This window comes from Canis lupus, chromosome 9, assembly GCF_003254725.2.
Source record: "Canis lupus dingo isolate Sandy chromosome 9, ASM325472v2, whole genome shotgun sequence".
NCBI classification, from domain to species: Eukaryota; Metazoa; Chordata; class Mammalia; order Carnivora; family Canidae; genus Canis; species Canis lupus.
In genome coordinates, this window is record NC_064251.1 from 27281215 (window position 1) to 27300441 (window position 19227).

At 57.4% G+C, this 19227-nt stretch overlaps 1 protein-coding gene across 2 annotated transcripts; it reads right to left on the reverse strand.

Moving 5' to 3' along the window:
- Positions 1 to 237: 237 nt before the first annotated feature.
- Positions 238 to 15992, reverse strand: SAMD14 (sterile alpha motif domain containing 14). Of its 2 annotated transcripts, none has more exons than XM_049114066.1 (10): positions 15855 to 15992; positions 12594 to 12648; positions 6304 to 6465; positions 5518 to 5806; positions 4727 to 4814; positions 4554 to 4628; positions 4288 to 4447; positions 3062 to 3181; positions 2822 to 2977; positions 238 to 1970 (listed from the first exon to the last, which is right to left on the reverse strand). In XM_049114066.1, exons 2-10 carry the CDS (start codon positions 12603 to 12605, stop codon positions 1815 to 1817), a joined length of 1218 nt encoding a protein of 405 aa, XP_048970023.1. In that variant the 5' UTR covers positions 12606 to 12648; positions 15855 to 15992; the 3' UTR covers positions 238 to 1814. The 2 variants fall into 2 exon arrangements, with proteins under 2 accessions (XP_048970023.1, XP_025295595.1); XM_025439810.3 differs by having other exon boundaries at positions 6299 to 6465.
- Between the last annotated feature and the right edge of the window lie 3235 nt (positions 15993 to 19227).

Below are 19227 nucleotides of genomic sequence, written 5' to 3' on the forward strand. Positions count from 1 at the left end.
GGGAGTTCCAGAGGCCAGGCACACGCAGACCACAATCCCTGTGACTACCGCGTGACTCACTTGGGACGCCCAGCCCCAGGCATGACTCAGTGCACCACACGCACACCATTGGGCAGAGCCGTCCATTCAGAACACCTGACAGTACAGCCCCTGGTGACAGACATGTCACCTCTCTGTACTCAGGGCACAGCACAGCCTCCCCACCCACCCCTCACCCCTGGCTGGGGCAGACAGAGGTCACTGGCACATCATAAGTGTTTATTGAAATAAGTTGAGTACTGCCCCCCCTTCACATGCAGGTGGGCACCCATATAGCTCCTGATAGTTTCAAAGGCCTGGGTGCCTTCTAGCCTCCTCACCAGCTCCTCCAGCAGGCCCAGATGGTGCTGGTGCCCCATTATCTCAGTTTCCTCTGAAGCTCTTCTCCCCACACAGCAGAGGGGGGTAAAGGACCAAGTCCCAGGGACAGGGCCCTGATCACAGCAGGGATGGCCTTGAAGCCACAGCCCCTGAGCGGGAATGAGGAAGGTTGGCATGCATTGGGTCCTGTCCACCACTCCAGACAGGTGGAGGGGGAGGGGGACTTCTAAGTAGAGGGCCCCCAGCCACACTGATAACTGGCCCATCCTCCAGAAGCTAGGCCAGCTGGCTGGCCAGTCTGCACCTGAACACTCCCTCCTCATAAGGATAGATGTCGTCCCTGGGCTCCTGGGATAGATGCGTCCCCCACCCAGGGGCCTGGCCTCACCCTTCCTTGTGGCCCAGGGAACCACACCCGCACTGTCTGTCAGTTCTGGAACCCACTGAGGCCCCAACAGGGACCAGAGCCGATGGGGGAAGGCTGATGAACCCTTCCAGGAAATTCCAGGGGAATTCCCAGATTTTACCCCTCTACCAGGCAGGGGGTGAGAATTCACCCATTCAGTGCCACCTAGGTATTGGCGGGGGTGTCCTCTGTCACCCCCAGCTCCCGAGTTTGCTCTGTCCCCAGAGAGGGCTCTCAGCTGTCCTCTGAGGGTGAACAGAAGTGGGTCCTATGTTAGAATGCAGGTCAAAGACCAGGCCTTGGGCGGATCCCAGGAGGGGCGGACCTGTATGGATGTCATCTCACCATTGGGACCCACAGGACAGGGAAGGGGAAGGAGGCGGTTTTCATCCGCCCTTCCTGCTCCTCAAGTCCTGGCAAAGATTTCATGGGATGACCGTGCCGCCCTCTCTCCTCTCCTGCTGAGTGCAGGCCAGAGTCTACCCTGAGTGCAAGTTGCCGTGGTGCCTGCCAGCCTCCCTTGGGAGCACAAGAGCGCTCTCTCAGCACGCAGCCACCTTGGAGAGCCAGAGAGAAACCACTCCATCCACCCACCCTTGCTGAGAGGCTTCCTATCTCTCTAGGCCCTGGGACCCTGCCCCATCTCAGGACCTCTGGAAGGCAGGCAGGCAGGTGTCCTACTCCTTGCCGGCCAGCGCCGCGGTGGCCTGAGGGTAGAGGGTCAGACTGACCCAGGTGCCTCAGGGTTCCCGGACTTGCTTCAGCCCTGGCCTCTCCATCCTCTGCCCATCACCTGCCAGTTCCCCTAGGAACTCTGTGCCAAACAAGTCCTTAAAACTGGATTTATTACTGGGCCTCTCCTGGGGTCTCCCTTTCTGGGGGATCTGGGCCCAGACAGAGCGACAGGGTGAGAGAGGGCATGTCCCCCCTGAGTGGGGCCCGGCTAGCCCAAGCTTGGTGCCCAGGCCCTGCCTCCCGCTGAGGCCTTTGCCCACCGAGCCCGGCGGCCACCAGCGCCTGGGTGCCAGTGCCTGCCCCCCGCCCTCCCCTAGCTCTTCTTGGCCTCCTGCTCCCTGCGCCGGAGCTTCTCACGCTGCCGTGCAGCCTTCTCCTGGGCCTTGCGCTCCTTCTCAGCGGCGGCCGCCAGCTCCTTCACCTTCCGCTTCACTAGCGCCCGGTCATGCGAGTTGCTGAGCCCCAGGCTCTGGGGAGGAATTCCAGGGTGAGGGCAAGAGCCCCAGAATCACTCGGGCCCTGGCCAACCCAAGCCCTGGGTTCTCTGTGCCCAGGTGGATGCTGCCTGGCGCTCTGCCAAGTCCTCCCGGAAATGTGGCCTCCACCTCCCAGACTGGCCCGTGGATCGGAACCCTCAGGGCAAGAATTCTGAATGGGAGCATTTGGGAAAGATGCTGATGAAGGGTACCAGACTTTATGCCCTCTGGCCCCACCCCTGGTTATCCTCAGCCCCTGTTCTTCACTCAGGATTTCAGCCTTGGCACCATCCTGCCCATCCCCTGAGGCCCCACAGATAGACAGTGACTTGCCCAAGGTCACACTGCTAGTCAGTGGCTGAGGCCCCTCCCCGCTCCAGAGACTTCCTGGGGGACTCTCCTCACCACCTCTTGCCTAAGCAATGTAGTGGAGGGTGGGGAACGGGCCAGGAGCCTCCCAGCACAGAGATCCAGGGCCCCCACTCCTGGTCTCCCCTGACTACCAGCAGCCTCTAAACCTGAGAATCAGGCAAGGTGATCAGGGAGGGACCTGGTTTCTTGTGACAGTAGGAGACTCAGAATTAAGAGTCAGGTGATAGGACCATCCTAGAGGTCAATGTTAACCCGGGCTGGGGCTTAAAGGTCAAACTGAAGAACCAGGCTCAACTTTCAAGTCAGATGGGGACCCATGCTAGAGTAGAAAGGTTAGGCCAAGGACCTTGCCCAGAGGTCAGAGGTCAGGGCAGCGGCCTTAAAGGAAGTGAAGAGATCAGGGTGGGGGGACCACAGTCCTGGAAGGTGGTTCAGGCTCAGGCTGGCTCACGGCTCTCCCCCTCTGACCCACCTTCAGTTTGCTCCCATCCAGCTGCAGGAGCTGGGGCCCGTCCACCTGCCGCGCAGCAAACTCTGCGGCATACTGCTCCAGGTTGAGGCTGTGCAGCCACTGGCCCACCTGCTGGCTGGTCCAGTGGTGGACAGTGGGGAGAGGTTCATCCAGGAACTGGGGTACAGACCAAGGACAGTGAGGGGGAGGACATGGCCTGCAGCCTGCACACCCAACATCCAGAGGTCAGGGCTTACTTACCTCATCTGAAGACTGGGACAGCGTGTGGTAGGGGTAGGAACACTTGGTCTCCTGCCGGGGACCACTTGGGATCTTGGGGCTGCTGCTAGGGGGTGTGGAGTCATCGCTCAGGGTGGATTCCTAGAAAGGAGGGGTGCGTGCCGCTGAAGAGAGCTCACCCTCTAAGCCCAAGGGAGTCCCCCCACCCAACCCACCACTCCCCTTTGGATGGGGCTGAAGTTGGGGACTGGGTACCAGCAGTTGCTCAGTGACTCATGGGAGGTATCAGGATGTAAGGCTCCTAGGAGGACATGGGGCTAGAACAGAAGCAGAAGAGTTGGCAGGGATGGACTAGGTGTCACTTCCTGCAGGCAACTGGCCAGGATTCCCCCATGCTAGGTCAGGCCCCCCCCGCTTTGTGTCTCCCCATTATAGCCTGTAGCACCCTGGCTTATAAGTGCCTGGGTAGAGATCAGAAGCTCTATGAGCCCTAGCCTATCTGTTCACCATATTATCCCAGGGTCCAGCACAAGGGAAGCAAGAGAGGGGAAGAGAGGAAATAAGGAAGTCTCAAGTCAAGAATTCTTTCTCCCAGCTTTCTGATCTCCTCAGCCCCAGCAGCACATAAGGAACAACCACAGAACAGGCATGGAGCCTGGCAACTAACCCACGCAGCAAGTTCCTTCTCTCCAGCCTTCATTCATTCATCTCTACAACTGGGGTACGCGCGCCTGCGCTTTGTGTGTAAAGCAGAAGCACGCAGTAGGAGCCTTGTCCACGGTAGAGTGCAGCAGGAGCAGGAGCAGACCCTCAGGACTGCCTCTGATCCCCGTCTCACTTCTCCCACAGGGCTGCAAGCTTCCTGAGCACTAGCTGAGCACCCTAGTATGGGTCCCCTTCATCCCAATTTCCCCCAAGCCCCACCCCACCACAAGGTAGCCCCACTCCTATGACAGGACATCGGGAGCCAGGCAGAAGAGCCAGCACGAATGGAGGTGGCCTTGGGCTGGGTGGGTAACACCTCATGATCAGTGACGTGAGTTGAATGGAATGAAGGAGTCCACGGAGCTACTCAGAGTACGAGTGAGTGAGCAGTGAATGAATGAGCTCAGAGAATGGATGAACTAACGAATCACTGAATGACTCCATGGATAGAGGCCTGGATCCCAGCCCGAGCCAGGGGGAAGTGTGCCCTCACATCACCTGAGTCTGGGGCCAGTACAGGGGCAAGAAGGCCATGGACTCACCTGAGAAGCTGACTTCTTAGGGCTGAAGCCCTCGTGTTTTGGGGAGCACGTGGGGGAGGTGGTGCTGCCAGAGGATGCCGAGCCCTTGCCGCTGTCAGTGAACCAGGAAAAGGGCAGGAACGGGGAGCCCCCTGACCTGCCAGACCCCTCCACTGACTCCCTGTAGAGAGAGCACCCTGCATGGGTGTGGGCACCGAGGGGGAGGGCCGGGCTCACAGGGAACTATGTGCAGAAGCTGTGGGTGAGGCGTGGTGGGGACCACTCACCTGCTGCCCATGGATAAACGGTTGCTGCCCTTGTCCTTCCGGCTCTTGCTAGTGGATGCTCGGCGTAAGGTGACCCTGTGAGGGAGGGCAGGGGGGAGTGGGGCAGTGCTGCCCACTGGGCTACCCTGCACCCCAAAGCTCCGAGCCTTTGCTTCTGCGCCTCCTCTACTCACCCCAGGTCCAGGAACTTTCGGCGAGTCTTCTTATCCAGGCCGATGGTGGGGCTGGCAGGCTCCGGTGGGCTGGCATCCCGGCTGTCATCTTTTGGAGAAGAGAGGGAAGGAAATGGCCCTGCCTCCTTCAGCTGCCGCGTTAGGTGGTAGAAACTCTTCTGACTTAGAATCATGCAAGTTGGCTCTGGTGCCCTTGACCGGCTGTTGGACCAATCACTCTACCTCTCTGAGCTTTCCTTCGTCTCAAATATAGGGGTAACACCTGACCTACAGTAACACCTCCTTTTTCTATTCTTTTCTTTTTTAAAGATTTTATTTATTTATTCACGAGAGACACACAGAGAGAGGCAGAGGCATAGGCAGAGGGAGAAGCAGGCTCCCCGTGGGGAGCCCAATGTAGGACTCAACCCCAGGACCCCGGGGTCACGACCTGAGCCAAAGGCAGGCACTCCACCACTGAGCCACCCAGGCGTCCCAACACCTGCCTATTTCACGGATAGTTACGAAAGCCTTACACAAACCATGAAAAAGTAGGGACCGCTACAATTCACTGTCCATCTTATCCTGACCATTTTAACCAGCCTTCCGATCTTGGCTTCCGATCTTGGCTCACACGTCACTTCCTCAGAGAAGCCTTACAGGATGCTCCCAACTAGGTCCTTTCATCCCGCGGTGGGTCCCCCTCCCCGCCGTCGCCCCTCGCCCCTCGCGCCCCGCCCCCCTGGGTCCTGCAGGGGTCGCTGCAGTCCCGGCGCTCGCCAGCAGGGGGCGCCGCGCCGCCCGCCGCTCACCTTCGCTGTGCGGCTCCGCTCGCGGGTGGCGGCGCACGAAGCTGGGCGAGCTGTCCGAGGAGGGCGCGGAGCGCGGGGGCGAGCAGGAGGCGGCGGCCAGGCCCTCGTGCGAGGCGGCGTTGTGCAGGGGCCGGTAGCGTGTGAGCGGCGACGGCGGGGGCTCGTCCTCGTCCAGGCTGCGCCGCAAGCCCGGAGGCTCCAGGCAGAAGGAGCCCCCGGCCGGAGACCCGGGGCCCGAGTGCAGAGGCGAGCGCAGCCGGTGCAGGGGGCTCCCGCAGCCGTCGGTCACCTGGCGGAGGGGGCGGCCGCTCACTGCCAACCCTCCTTCCCGCTTCCCCGAGGGGCTGGGAGCTGGTTTCACCCCGCAAACTGCGAGGGAGCCTCCGGCGCGAGGAGCCACCAGGGCTCGGGTCCTCCCGGGACCTGGAAGGGAGGGTCTCCTCCTGCCTGGGGCCCAAGGGCGGCTGGGCAGTGAGAGGCGGGCGACGGGGCGGAGGGCCTTCAGTCACGTAGGCTGGGCTTGAATCCCACTTCCCTCATTTCCTAACTGTGTGGACTTGTTACTGAACCTCTCGCATCCTCAGTTTCCCCACATGTAAGATGGGAATGATAATACCTTCCTTAAAAGTTTGACACGAGCCAGAAGTGAATGCAGGTGGTCCTTGTTGGCATTACTATGTCAGAAGCCTGGGAGTGTGGTTTCCCTGGAAAAGGGTTTGGAGGGATTGTCTGGGGGCAAGAGGGTGAGTAGGGTAGGTGTGATTGCGTGGGTTGCCCCCACCTTGCCTCCGGGCCCATCGGAGCCCTCGCCGTCCTCTGCAGAGCTGGCACTGTCCCGAAGCCTGGAGCGGGAGGGCCGGTGTCTCCGGCCCTTGGCCAGGAGTTGGGCTCGGGCCTTGTGTAAACTGCTGTCCAGTCTGACGGTCTCTGGCACAGCCAAGTCCAGGTCTGGGAACCAGGTGAAGGGGGCAGAGACCAGACCGTGAGGACAGCAAGTGCAGAGGCCGAGCTCAGGCAGCCGCCAGCACTCACACGCCAGACAGTCGACAGATGTTTCTGAGTGCCGGGGGCTAGGGGTACAAGTGAAATGGAGAACGGGGTCGCTCACAGTCCCCCAGAAAGCCAGACATGTCAGCACAGAAACACGGCAGATGGTGGGACCTCTCACAGGCGCAGAGGAGGACAGGACAGGATGGTCCCGTTTGGATGTGTCGGGGAGGAAGCACCAAAGCTGTCTAAGTTCTGGTTGGGAGTTTACAAGAGAGGGGGGGCGTTGGGGAGCTGGTATATGCAATGCTGCTAAGTAGGGAAGCGTGGGGGGAGGGCAGTGTTGTGGGGGGGGATTGTTGGGAGGGAGGCCTCCAAGGCGCTTAGAGGGTAGGTCTGTGGACAGGAGGGCTAGGGAGGAACAGACGGATCATAGTAATGAGCTACCATTTAAGAAGCACCTACTATGTGCCAGAATGTTCATACAACACCTCATCCACTCAAAACAACCCAGTGAGCTAGGACAGCTGGAATGCACATTTTACTCTTTTTTACAGCTGAGCCTCCAAGAGGTTCAGTTTCTTGACTGAAGCCCCCAGCTAGCCGGGGTCCGGGAGCTGAGCCTGACTAGTCTGGCTCCAGAGACTGGCTAAGCTGGACACTGGCTTGCTGGGCCATGCTCAGGGCTGCTCTCAGATACAGATACTGCTGAGCTGGAACATAGCAGCGGTATCAAGGAAGACGCGTTCCCCAGGAGGCCCATCTCCCATCCTGGGGTCAGTGGTGTGGGGCTGGGTCCCGGATGAAGACATGAAGAGAAGGTAAACCCAATGGATCATGCATAAACCCAACTACTCCTAGTTTCTTTTCTTTTTTGCTCCAGCCAGGAATGAAGCCTTCACTCTGCAGCATCCCCAAGCTTGGGGTCTCTAAGCAGAAGAGGTTTTTCCCAGACCTCAGAATGGGTTAAGACCTTTCTTCCCCACTCCCCTGCCCCATGATCTTGGGGTTCCCCCATCCCATCACCCATGCCTGCCCTCCCTTGCCTGCTCCTCGTTCCCTTGTCAGCAGATACCCCCTAAGCCACCCCAGGTGCTGGCCTGGCTTCACTACCACCTACCAGCTCAGCCCTGACCCCTCCCTGAATCCCAAGCCCAGGCACTTCAGCACCTGCCAGGGAACTTGTCATGTCAAAGGCTCCCAGGCTCCTCAAATAATCCATCAAAATGAATCCACCACCTTAGCCTCAGCCTGGCTTCCCCTTTGCTCCTCGGTTCTGTGAAAGGCCCCATCATCCACCCAGCTACCCAATTCAGGCAGCCCTAAGCTACCCTCTGCCCTCAGCCCCAGCCGGCAGTTCACGTGTCCAGCTGCCTCCTGGATGTCCCGCAGCTAGCTTCAGCATCATGTCAAGCTGTGACTGGCAGCTCCAGCTCTCCAGCTGCTCAGGCCAAGCCCTGGAGTCGCCCTTGGCTCTCTTTCCCTCCCACCCTACCAACTGATCTAGCCACAGTTCCTGTTAGCTCTCCTTTTGAAATACATCTGGACATACTGAAATATTTATGGTGAAATGATGTTTTGGATTAGGTTCAAAATAATCCGGGGGGATAGGAGTGGATAGAGATGGAAGGCTGGCCACGAGCTAATGATCGTTGAGGTCGGGTGACAGTACAAGAAGAATGCATGATGGAATACATGATGCTCCTCCACATGCTTCTCGTTTCCCACAGGAAAATTGTTATCTCTATGTGTCTGTGTGTGCACACATGCACATACGTGCATACACATGGAGAGGAAGAGGAGAGAGAGCGGAGGAGGGAGGGAGGGAGAGGAGGGGAGAGAAGCGTGGGATGCATAGCCTCCCTGGTCTAGGTCACTATCACCTCCTGCCTCAATTATTACAAAAGCCTCCCAGCTGGTCTTCCTCTTTCCTCCCTTTCCCACTTACAGTCTATTTTCAACACAGCAGCAGCCAGAGTGATCCTGATAAAACATGTCAGCCCTTGTCACTACTCTGCTCAGAACCCTCTGGGGACTTCCAGCTCACACAGAGTAAGTGCCAAGTTCTCCCAGTAGCCTTCCAGACTCAGTCTGGGCTCCCCTTACCTCTCTGAACTTCTACTTCTCTCCCTCCTGCTCCCTCCACTCTGGCCGTCCTAGCCTGCTGGCTCTTCCTCACCCAAGCCTCACTGTACCTCACTCAGGGCCTTTGCACTTCCTCTCCCTGCAAGGCTCTTGCCATAGATTTCTGCAGGGTTCTCTCCTTCACGGCCTTCAGGTCTTTGCTTAAATGCTTTCTATCACTGAGGGCTTTACTGACCACTCAATGTATAACTTCCCCCAGAACCCCAACATGTTATTTCCTTATGTCATGAGTCATTCTTTCACATGCTGTATATTTTACTTAGTTTACTGTCTCTCCACTCATTAGAACGTCAGCTCCATGAGGGTAAATGTTCCTCTATTTTGTTCACTGCTCTAACCCAGAATGGGGTCTGGCATATAGTAGGTGCTTAGTAAATACTATTTTAATGGAAAAAGCAAACAAACAAACAGATCCCACACAGTTCTGCAGATTTGCCTTTATCACAGCCCTGGAGTCTGGCCTCTTTCCTCCCTCGGGACTGAGCTGCCTTACTCAGGTCTTCACAGCCCTTTGCCCAATTCCTGCTTTGAGCCTCTGGTCTGCCTCCCTCCCCATGTCCTACCTGCTAGAATAAACTTTCTAGAACACATTTCTAACTGTGTCCCCTAATTGCTTGCTTTTGAAACCCAGGGCAAGGCTGAGGTTTCGGTGTAGGTCAGAGCAAGGGGGGTGGGTCCCAAAGCCATTAACATAAAGTCCATGCCCCTCAGCCCTCCAGTCAAGGCTGGCTGGCGCCACTCACCCTTTCTGTGTTCCCCACTTCCCTCCTCGGCACAGCAAGCTCTTATATGGACCCTGGTTAGGAGCCGGCTGGCCCAGGGCTGAATCCAGTTCTGCCACTTGCTGGCTGGGTGACTCTGGGTAAGTTACTGACATTTAGGGATTGGCTTCCTTATCAGTAAAATGGGGTCGTTGGAGGGTTGTGTGTGCATTAACTGAGATAGCCATATAAAGTGCTGCACCAGAATGCCCATGGCTAAGTGCTCAGCAAGCACGAGCTGCTAGTGGCGGTGGTGAGAACGGTGCCAACTTGCTGACCACACCTCGATCCGTCTCCACCTTCCCTTCCTGCCTCTAACCCTGCACTCTGGCACCTCTCTCTGCTCCATCACTCCCCCCACCCCTTCTTCATCTGGCTGCCACTCAAATCCCTTGTTCCACCTGCCCTGAGGGACAGCCACACCTCTCGAGGCCTGGCTCAAGGCTCTGGTCAGAAATGACAGTCCTGTGCCACACTGTGCGCTGTGGAGGGCAAGGCTTCGTCATCCACTGTGTCCTGTGAGAGCCTGGTGCCGGGCCTGGCAGAGAGCAGGGGCTCAGTGGGTGTTTGACGAACTAAACCCAGGTCCCACTTCAAGGGCCAGCGCACAGCGAGGCAGAGATGGCCTCAAGGTCCAGGGGAGATGATGGTGCTCGCCCTCCGCCACACTGGGCACTTAAATCGTCTGCGGAGCCCTCCTCCCCATGACTTGTTCCTCCTCGTCAAGGGTGCTCTGGTGTCAGTCCCCCGCTGGCCCCTGTATGGGAACTCAGACTCTCTGGGGGTGGTGACTTCGGCTTGTTTAGTGCTGCCTCCCTGGGGCCTAGCGCAGAACCTGTCACACAGGAGGGGCTCAGTGGTATTTGTGGAGGGGATGAAAGAGACAGGCAGGGGCTGGGGGCTCTATTTTAGAGTAGGTAGTCAGGCTGTGGGCTGGGTGACAGTAAAACAGCCAAGGTTGTAGGAAGAAAAGGAGCTTTGGAAGGAGAAGGAGTGGGTGGGCCAGTGGAGCCCAGCAAGGCCTGGCCCCAGGGGAGGGTGGACCTCCAGACCTGCTACGTTGTCCAGGGGCAGTGGTGGGGGCTTGGCGAGGGAAAAGGTCCTGTCACAGGCCTGCTATCTGGGACCCCAGCCTTGACACCACTCCTCTGGCTCCTTCCCTGCCCCTGGGCTGAGCTGGGGGACAGAGCCCTCTGACCCCTGCTCCCTGATGACACAGAACCTCAGTATTATCTGCAAGCAGCAAGGATTGAGGGTGGAGCCACAGAACAATAATTGCTAATACTTACTGTTCTCTCACTGGGCTAGGCACCAGTTCTAAGTGCTTTACAATTACTAGCTCATTTAAACTCTCCACAACCCCACTAGGAAGAGATTCCAGGAATCCCCAGGGCAGCCTTAATTTGCCTGAGGGCATCTGGGGTGCTAGAGAGAGGGGCCAGGGTTACAGGCAGTCTGCCTCCCAAAGCTCAGTGTGGAACTACCAAGCCTGTATACATCCTCTGAGGAAGAGATGAGAGCGACCTGTGAGTCCAACCCCTCATTTTACAGGTGGGTAAACTGAGGCTCAGAGAGGAAGGGTTTGGCCAGAGGTGGAAAGGGACTTAAGGACAGCATCCAGGCCTTACAGCCATCAGAATCTTGCTGTTCTGGGCAGGGCAGGGAGCTGCCACCAGACATCCTCTCCATCTCCAGTGCTCACCTGGTGCCCAGGCCCCCAAGGGCCCCTCGCCCCTGACTAGGGCCACATCAGGACTGCAGGGTGGCTTACCTTGGAGGGATCAAAGGAACTCCTAGGGGGCTGAAGTGTTGAGGCAAGTTGGGGCCTGCCTCACCTCTGGTCCCTGCTCTACCTGGCCTCCTGCCTCCCCCTCCATCTCCATGTGGGTCTGTCTCTCAGTCTTTCTCTCCCCAGCCCTGGGCAGTGGGGAGTCATGAATATTTAATCACCTTTCACATCAGGAAGCAGGCAAGGGCAGGCCAGCTACCTCAGCAGGTCAGGGAGAAGAAAAACAGGAAGACATGGGGTTGAGGGGGTGGTGGAGGCCCAGAAGCCTAGGAAAGGGGGAGCTCACTTCCATCAGGCCAGGGCTGGGTACAGAGGGTGAGACCCAAGAGTCTGAGGCCCAGAGGCAGCTGGAGGCTGGAGGAGTCCCAGAGGCAAACCCTCCATTCTAGGGGCCCCAGGGAGGCCAGGAAAGCAGTGTTCCCAGGAGCCGGGAGGCAGCAGTTCCTGGCATTGCCAGGGCATGTGGCCACGCAGGGGAGAAGAGGGTGAGCTGGGGAGGGGAGGGAAGATAGAGATGAGGAGAAGGCTGGGGAGGAGAAGCTGGGAGCCCCCCTAATGCTGCGCACACCAACCTGAGAGTCCCAAGGGCCGTGCACATGCTGCAGGCTTCAGGGGCCACCTGTCTCCCCCTCTCCCTCCATGCTCCCTGTGATCCTCCCGGTCCCTTACTCCCTGACTCCTCCCTTTACTCCCTGACTCCTCCACCAGGAGGAGGGGACTCCTTTCCCCAGCTGGGAAACAGCCTTCCCACCCAGTGCATGCTGGGAATTCTGCCCTTTCAGGTCATCTTTCCCCAAACCCTCAAGAGAAAGACTGCAGGGGGCAAATGATGGTGCCAGCAGGTGTGTGCCAGCACCCCACCCCAGTATGTAAAGAGGGGGTCAGCCTGGAGGTACTGAGGTTGTATGTTCTATGCATTTGATTTGCATGCACATCCTGCGGGCCGAGGTCCCCCACCATGCGATGTGGAGGTAATGGGTGTCACCTTTGCTGGGAATCCAAGTGTATAGCAGCACAGTGACACAGAGCAGGGATTAGGCAGTCCAGGCTTCTAGTCCCAGCTCTGCCACTAACCTGCCCTGCAATCTTTAAAGCGAGTCACTTTAGCACCCTGTGCTCTAGGCTCCTTGTCGGTACAATGAGCACGCCTCTTGGCATTATTGTGGGGATTAAGTGATATTGCGAGATGGGGGTGTTAGCCTAGTACCTGGCATGAGACAGCACTTCATAAATGGAGACCCTTATTGTTGTTGTAATTGGCAGAGAGTATTATGACAAAGACTCAGGCTGCCAGGCCACAGTATACACACACACACACACACACACACACACACTAAAGTCCCAGAGAGAATCCCCCCTCCCAAGTGCTGGTGGTTTTGGCAAATAGAACTTACCAAAAACCTCATCCGCAGGTTCTCGTAGCTTTGAAGAAGCCATGACTCAAGAGAGCTGAGGAGAAGGGAGGGAGGGAAAGAGAGAAAGAGAAAGACTGTAAGAGGTTCAGGTTGGTGGAGACAAAGGAGCTGCCACTGGCTGCCTGCTCCTGGCCTTCTGGCCCTTCACCTTCCCTTAGAACTCTTTCTCCAGCCCCTTGGAAAAGAAGTTGTCTGAAGCATCCCCCAGATGGTGGGAGGTGGGGCAGGAGGCAGAAGTAGAAGAGTAAGGGCAGAAGGAAATCCAGGGTGTAGGCACAGGCTGAGTCCTCTGGTTTTGGTCCAAGCTGATTTGCTGTGAGCTTTCACATGGTTCACTGAACTCTCCCCCCCTCAGTGTATTGGGCTTTCCATCAGCAGCACTCCCTCAAAACGTTTGATCGTCATAAATTGTCCAACATCGAACCTGGGAGAAATCTTGGGAGATTATTAAATCCAATCCTCTCATTTTCCAAATAAAGAAACAGAGGGGAGAATGTGACTGGCTTAAGGTCAATGGCAAAATCAGGAGCAGAATCCAGGTCCTTCCATCCATCCATCTACCTACCCACCTACTTAGCCATCCATCTACTTGCCCATCCATCCACAAATCCATCCATCATTCCATCCATCCATCCACCCATCCATCACCCAGTCCTGCCTGTCCCCCACCCCCCAGCACTGGTGTGCTCACCACCTGCCTTCCTGAACATGAGCTGTTCAGGAAGCTGGCACCATCAACAGGGCCCCTGTTCTTGACAAACTCGCAGTTCTCACAGTTCCAGACAGACTCACAGATGCAGAAGGGTATGAGGAGTACTCACAACAGAACAGTGGACAGCCAAATCTCTGTGATTCAAGTATGTTCTGGAAGGAAGTGGGTTGGGTAGGGGTTTGGTTTAGTTTTGCTTTTTTGGTGGGAAGCAAGAAGGGAGGCAGGTGGGAAGGCAGGATGTACACCGCTGAAACAATTCAGACAGGCTTCCTAGCAGATGTAGGATGGCAGCATCCCTAATCCAAGGCCTGGGTGTTAGAGGGGAAGGGGAATACTGAACAAGGGGATGGGGTGGGGAGGGGATGCCCAGTGGCAGGGGCACACTGTGTGGCTGGGACATGATCTCCAATTACTGTTAACACTCAGGTGTCCATGAGTGAGGCAGGGCACTGGGATGGAAATGTGTTTGACAGGCATGGGAAGGCTAGGCCTCATGCTTGCTGGCGTCTTTTCCAACATTCCTCTCCTGTTATTACATACACACCATCTCGTGGTGAGCTGTCCAGGTTTGAGATTCTTAGCATCCCCACTTTACAGATGGGAAAACTGAGATACAGGAGACAAGAGACAGAATTCAACCTCCGCCTGTCTCCTGCCCTCCAGCCCTATCCTGGGGGATGATCTGCAGTTTTGGAGGGTGCACATGAGGAGAGGACCCTGCAGAGAGAAAGGAAAAACACAGAGGAAAGGGAGCTGGCCCACACTGTCTGGGACTGGGAGAAACTTCTAAACCACCTCCACCCCAAGTTCCACTGGATGCTTGGGGCTGAAAGCAGGAAATGAGGTAGGAGAAGGGGCCAGAGGACATGAGTCCTCCAAGAACTCCCTTGCTATTCTTCAACTCTAGGTGCCAGTAGCAAAGAAATTCTAGAACCTCTCTTCCTGCCTGAAGGGCCATCTTGGAAGGGAGGCTGCCCCTTAGAATAAGCAAAATTCCCTCATTCAATCACACAGCCTCATCTGACCAGGATTGGGCTGCCCCTAAAAAAACCCTCCTCCTCCCATTTGTCCACACAATTTCTAAATTCCCCCTTCCCCAACCACTGGGAATTAGGGGTTTTTCATACTTCACTGATTCCCTAAATGGGTTATATCTCCCCTGCATCAGATGGGAGCTCCCTGAGGAAAGGAGAGGGTATTCCCCATCCGATTAGGGACTCTCTGAAGAGAAGAACTGCCTCTCCCATCAGAATGGAGGCTCTCTGAGGTCAATAGTGGTGTCTCCTCTTCGATTAGCTGAGAATGGAGATCTCGTGCATTCTTTATTCAAAGTCCCAGTCCAGGGTGAAGACGTCCATAGGGATAGTCCTCTTTCAGGGGTCCTCTGGGACAGGCTGGGCCTTCCAGCTCACACCTGTGCCTAATCCAACCTGATTCAGCACAAATGGCTTTCTTTCCCTTCCTTCAACAACTAACTCCTTGGTGTGTGTGTGGGGGGGACAAAGTCCCATGGGGAACTCTGGGAAACAGGCCATCCAAGAGGTCACCAGGCCTCCCTCACCACAACTGAGCTTTGGAAAACACCCCCCCCCCAAGACTTCTACACACACACACACACACACACACACACACATTCATATGCACACATTTAACCAGGAACTGCCACAAGATGGAAATGAACCTGTCCCTCTGGGAACTGGAGCTACCAGGTCACTCCTTCCTCCCAAAGCTTCCAATTCCCAGAGAAGTAGCACTTATGACCTTTGACTCTTCTCTGGGAGTAAGGGAGGCTTCCTGGGAGCCAGAGAAGAAGAAAGAGAAAGGGTGCACAAGCCCCAGAGGGGAGTGGGAAGTAGGGACAGGGACAGACAGGTTGGTGGAGACTGTCCACAGAGCTGCAGAAAGAAGGAAGAAAGAGCAGGAAAGGGATGAGTGGGGCGGGGGAAGCAGTGGTGGGGGCCGGGTGCCCTGGTCCCGAGGGAGGCCCCTAGGAGGGCTGCCAGGAGAGATCAAGGGGGGCTGTAGAGAGAGGGGCGGGACCCAGCGAGGCAGGCAAGAGGGAAGGAGCCCGGGAAGAAGAGAAAGAGACCAAGACAGAAGTGCCACCGAGAAGGACCGGGGAGAAAAGGCCTGGAGGGGAGGCTGGGGGCAAGGGGGCAGTGGGGGGCTGGAGAAAGCGGCGGCCCCTGCCCTAGGCTCCGGCGCCCCCAGCGCCGCGGAGGCCGCGCACCTACCGCACCCCGGGTCGCGGCCGGGCGGCTAGTTTCTCTCCGCTCCAGCCGTCCAACTCCGCGCCGGGTAGGAAGGAGTTAAGCCCTCCCCCCTCCCCCCACGCCAGTTTTTTTTTTTTTTAATTAATTTCTCCGGGAGGGAGAGGATTAGGGGCACAAATCCTACCTCCGCCCCCCTCCCCCGGCAGCCCAGCACCCAGGGATGGGGAAGAAAGGCCCTATCCGACCCCACTCAGGGTCCCGCCGCGAGTCCCCGGTGACCCCGGCTCTGCTCCCGGTCCACGTCGGGGTCCTCACCTCCAGCATCAGTCATCTTCAGCGTCGGGCGCCGCGGGAGCCCCTCGGGCCCATGGTGCTCGCGGCGCGCGCCAGGCGGGGAGGGGCGGGGGCCGTCACCCCGGCCGCGGGGGGCTGCGGGCGGGCTCGAGCCGCTCCATCCCGGGAGAGGGGCGGGCGCGGGCGCGGAGGGTCCGGGAGCCGGAGGCGATGAGGAGAGCGGGAGAGGAGGAGAGGGTTTGCGGGGACCGGGAGGCGCGGGCGGGGCTGGACCAGAGCCCTGACGGGAGGATGCTCCGTGCGCGCGCGCGTGTACGCGTGTGCGCGTGTGTGTGCGCGCGTGTGTGTGTGCGTGTTTGTGTGTGCGTGTGAGCGAGGGAGGAGGCAGAAGGGAGGGAGAGGGGGAGAGGGAGGGAACTACCTCCCCGCCCCGCCGCCCTCCGGCCCGCGGGACGCAGGCCCCCAGCCGGGCAGGCAGACACGCGTCGCGTCGCGTCCGCGGGGATCCGCGGGGTCTCCCGGGAAGGGCGGCGCGGGGGGCGCGTGGCGGGGAGGCCGGCGCCGGGAGACAAAGAGCGGGAGGGAGGGAGAGGGGGCGGAGGCGGCAGGACGGGAGGGAGGAGGCGGCCCCGCGCGGCGGCCCGGCGAGGGGATTCCGAGTTGCCAGCTACTACTCGGGCCGCGGAAGTCCGGGGGAGGGGGGCTCTGGGGGGAGCGGCCCCGCCTCTGCACCCACGGGGCCTCCGCCTCCACTGCGAGGTCCGTGGGGGCTCGGGATTCATCCAGTCTCCGGACGTCCACCGAGCCCTCGGTGCGCCAAGGCCTGAGGGCACCGCGGGGAACGGAACCACCGGGCCAAGCCGTCGGGGCTCGTCTGGATGTGTCGGGGGCGTGGGGGGGGGGAGACAGACCAGTGGGGGGCCCCAAATAGCCCAGGTGCCCCGAGCCCGGGTTCACAGAGCACCGGAGGACGCCGGCGCAGCCTAGGGACGCGGGGGGTGGGGGTGGGGGGTGGAGGTGATCCTGGGGGCTTCCAGGTAGAGGTGGTGTGTTGGCTACCCCAGCCGGCCAGGGCTGGGTAGAAGTGCTAGTGGGGCTGGGTGGGGGTGGCGGGCTAGAGTGGAAGAGGAAGCTGCGAAGGTGCAGGGGTGGAAGAAGTGCTTGCAGTTTATCCTGGAAGCCATAGGGGAAAGGAGTGAGGGGCTCATATTTGCTTTGAACCCTTTGGCTCCTCTGTGGAGAGTGGACTGGAGAGGGCAGCGCGAGGCTGGAAGAGCCCTGGTGAGGCTGATGAGATGGAGGCAGTAGGCATGAAGATCACAGATCAAGCTGAGGGCTGTCCGGGACATAGAATGGAAGAAATTGACCAGATTTGGGGATCGCTGGCCACTGAGAGAGAAGGAGGCCTTGGCCCGAGGCTGGAGTCCTGGAGGGGGCTCTGGGATGAGATCACACTTGGAGCGGTGAGCCTGAGGTGGTGGCAGGCCAGGGCAGATAGTGTAATAATCAACAACTAGTGGCCATACTGTGATGGCATAGGAGCCAGGCACTGTACATTCCCCTGATTGTTAATGTCACCTCACAATAAACCTGGTTGTTTGTATTACCCCCATTTTAAGAGAGGAAAACAGAGATCTCGAAGAATGAAAGTTTTGTTCAAGAGCAAATGGTGAGGTTGGATAGAAGGATCCAGACCTGAGGGGGTGGGGGGAGAGGTATGCCACCTAGGGATAGAGTTCCCTAAGGGCTGGCTGGAGTCTCTGTAGTCACGGGTCTCCAAGGAGCTGTGGGAGGTGGTATGTTGAGCCAGGATGGTCTTCGGACTGTGGATGAAGACCAAATTAATAGGCTTTGAGGGCTGAAGGTATTCTAGGAAATCTGTGGGAGTTTTGGGGTCTCTGTGTGTCTTTAGAATCTGCTGGCAGCCATGGAATGCTGGCTAGATTGTGGAGATCTGGGGACCCAGTTGGGACTCTGGGTGATGTCCTACAGGGCTGAGTCTGGGGTCTTTAGAGAAGACATGGTTTTCAGGCATCTGGTGAGATCTGAGTGGGGGCCAGGGGGGTTGATTATATAGGCCCTGTCAGTTCTGGGTGCTGGGTGCAGGGGGCAGGTTCTATGGGAGGGTGTCTGCTAGGCTACAGGACCAGGGAGGACCCCTGTTTCTAGTGATGCCTAAGCTTCTGAGAGTTCAGAAAATGCCCTTCATTTGATTTCTCTCCCCTAAGGCAAGTGTTGGGGTTGTGGCAAACCTGCTCAAGCCCCTAAGAATGGGGCAGGTGACAGGGCAGGGCTGAGGTAACAAGCCTCACACAGACCTCCCCATAGCCACTTGACATAGCCCCAAATGTGGACATGGCTCATGGTCATGTCACCTCTTCGGCCTGAGAAACTCAAAGCAATGCCACACATAACACCTCCCACCATACAATGTACTCAGGCTTAGGCATGGGGAACCACCTGGCCCACATTTTGGAACATACTATGTATAGGCCCCTCACATAATACACAGGAAGATGGGGGAAAGGCAGCAGGACCTCACCCTGGAATCAGCCCCAGTCAGACCAGCAGAAGTTGCCACAGCCCCTATATCTGCCTTCCCACTCAGATTGGTCTGGCCACTTCACTTAGAATTTCTTGGCTAGGTTTCCTGAGCAGGGTCCCAGTGACCATGACTTATAGCCTTGTGTTTTGGTGGTCTCTGATCTTGGGATTCAGCCACCTGGATCTTTCTTCCCAGAAGTGTCCCAAGGATGACCCCCCTGGAGAAAATGACTTGAGAAGCAATGGTCACCATCCCAAGGTTTCCAGGTGACCCCCAAGTGAGCAGCAGGCTGGATGGGTCGAGACTAGTCATCTCAGATGTTGTCAGAATGACTTTGAAGGGCCCAGATTCCTTTGGGCAAAGGGGAACATGAGAATACCCTTGGGGGGCTAGGCCACTGAGCTTGTGCTTCTGTGCTTTCACACCTAAACACACCAGCACCCAGAGCAGGGCAAGGCTGGTGTTGGGGACTGCCCCACTACGCCCCCCCCCCCCACTCTCTCTGCTCTCTGGGGCTTCACAAAATATTGTCCTTAGGACCCTGGCATTTGGACTGCCAGACCCATTCTTTTCTTTTTCTTTCTTTCTTTTCTTTCTTTCTTTCTTTCTTTCTTTCTTTCTTTCTTTCTTTCTTTCTTTCTTTCTTTCTTTCTTTCTTTCTTTTCTTTCTTTCTTTCTTTCTTCTTTCTTTCTTTCTTTCTTTTCTTTCTTTCTCTTTCTTCTTTCTTTCTTTCTTTTTTTTTTTTTAAGATTTTACTTATTTATTCATGACAGACACAGAGAGAGAGGCAGAGACACAGGCAGAGGGCGAAGCAGGGTCCTGAAGCAGGATCTGTGCAGGGAGCCCAT

What these genes read in the sequence shown, in the direction of transcription:
- SAMD14 (XM_025439810.3), bottom strand. Translation starts at nt 12,636, where the DNA reads ATGGCTTCTTCAAAGCTACGAGAACCTGCGGATGAGGTTTTTG. An exon ending in AGCGGAGCCGCACAGCGAAG is followed by an intron (nt 4,815 to 5,517) that starts GTGAGCGGCGGG and finishes CTTCTCCAAAAG; the next exon opens with ATGACAGCCGGGATGCCAGC. An exon ending in CGTTTATCCATGGGCAGCAG is followed by an intron (nt 4,448 to 4,553) that starts GTGAGTGGTCCC and finishes CTCTCTCTACAG; the next exon opens with GGAGTCAGTGGAGGGGTCTG.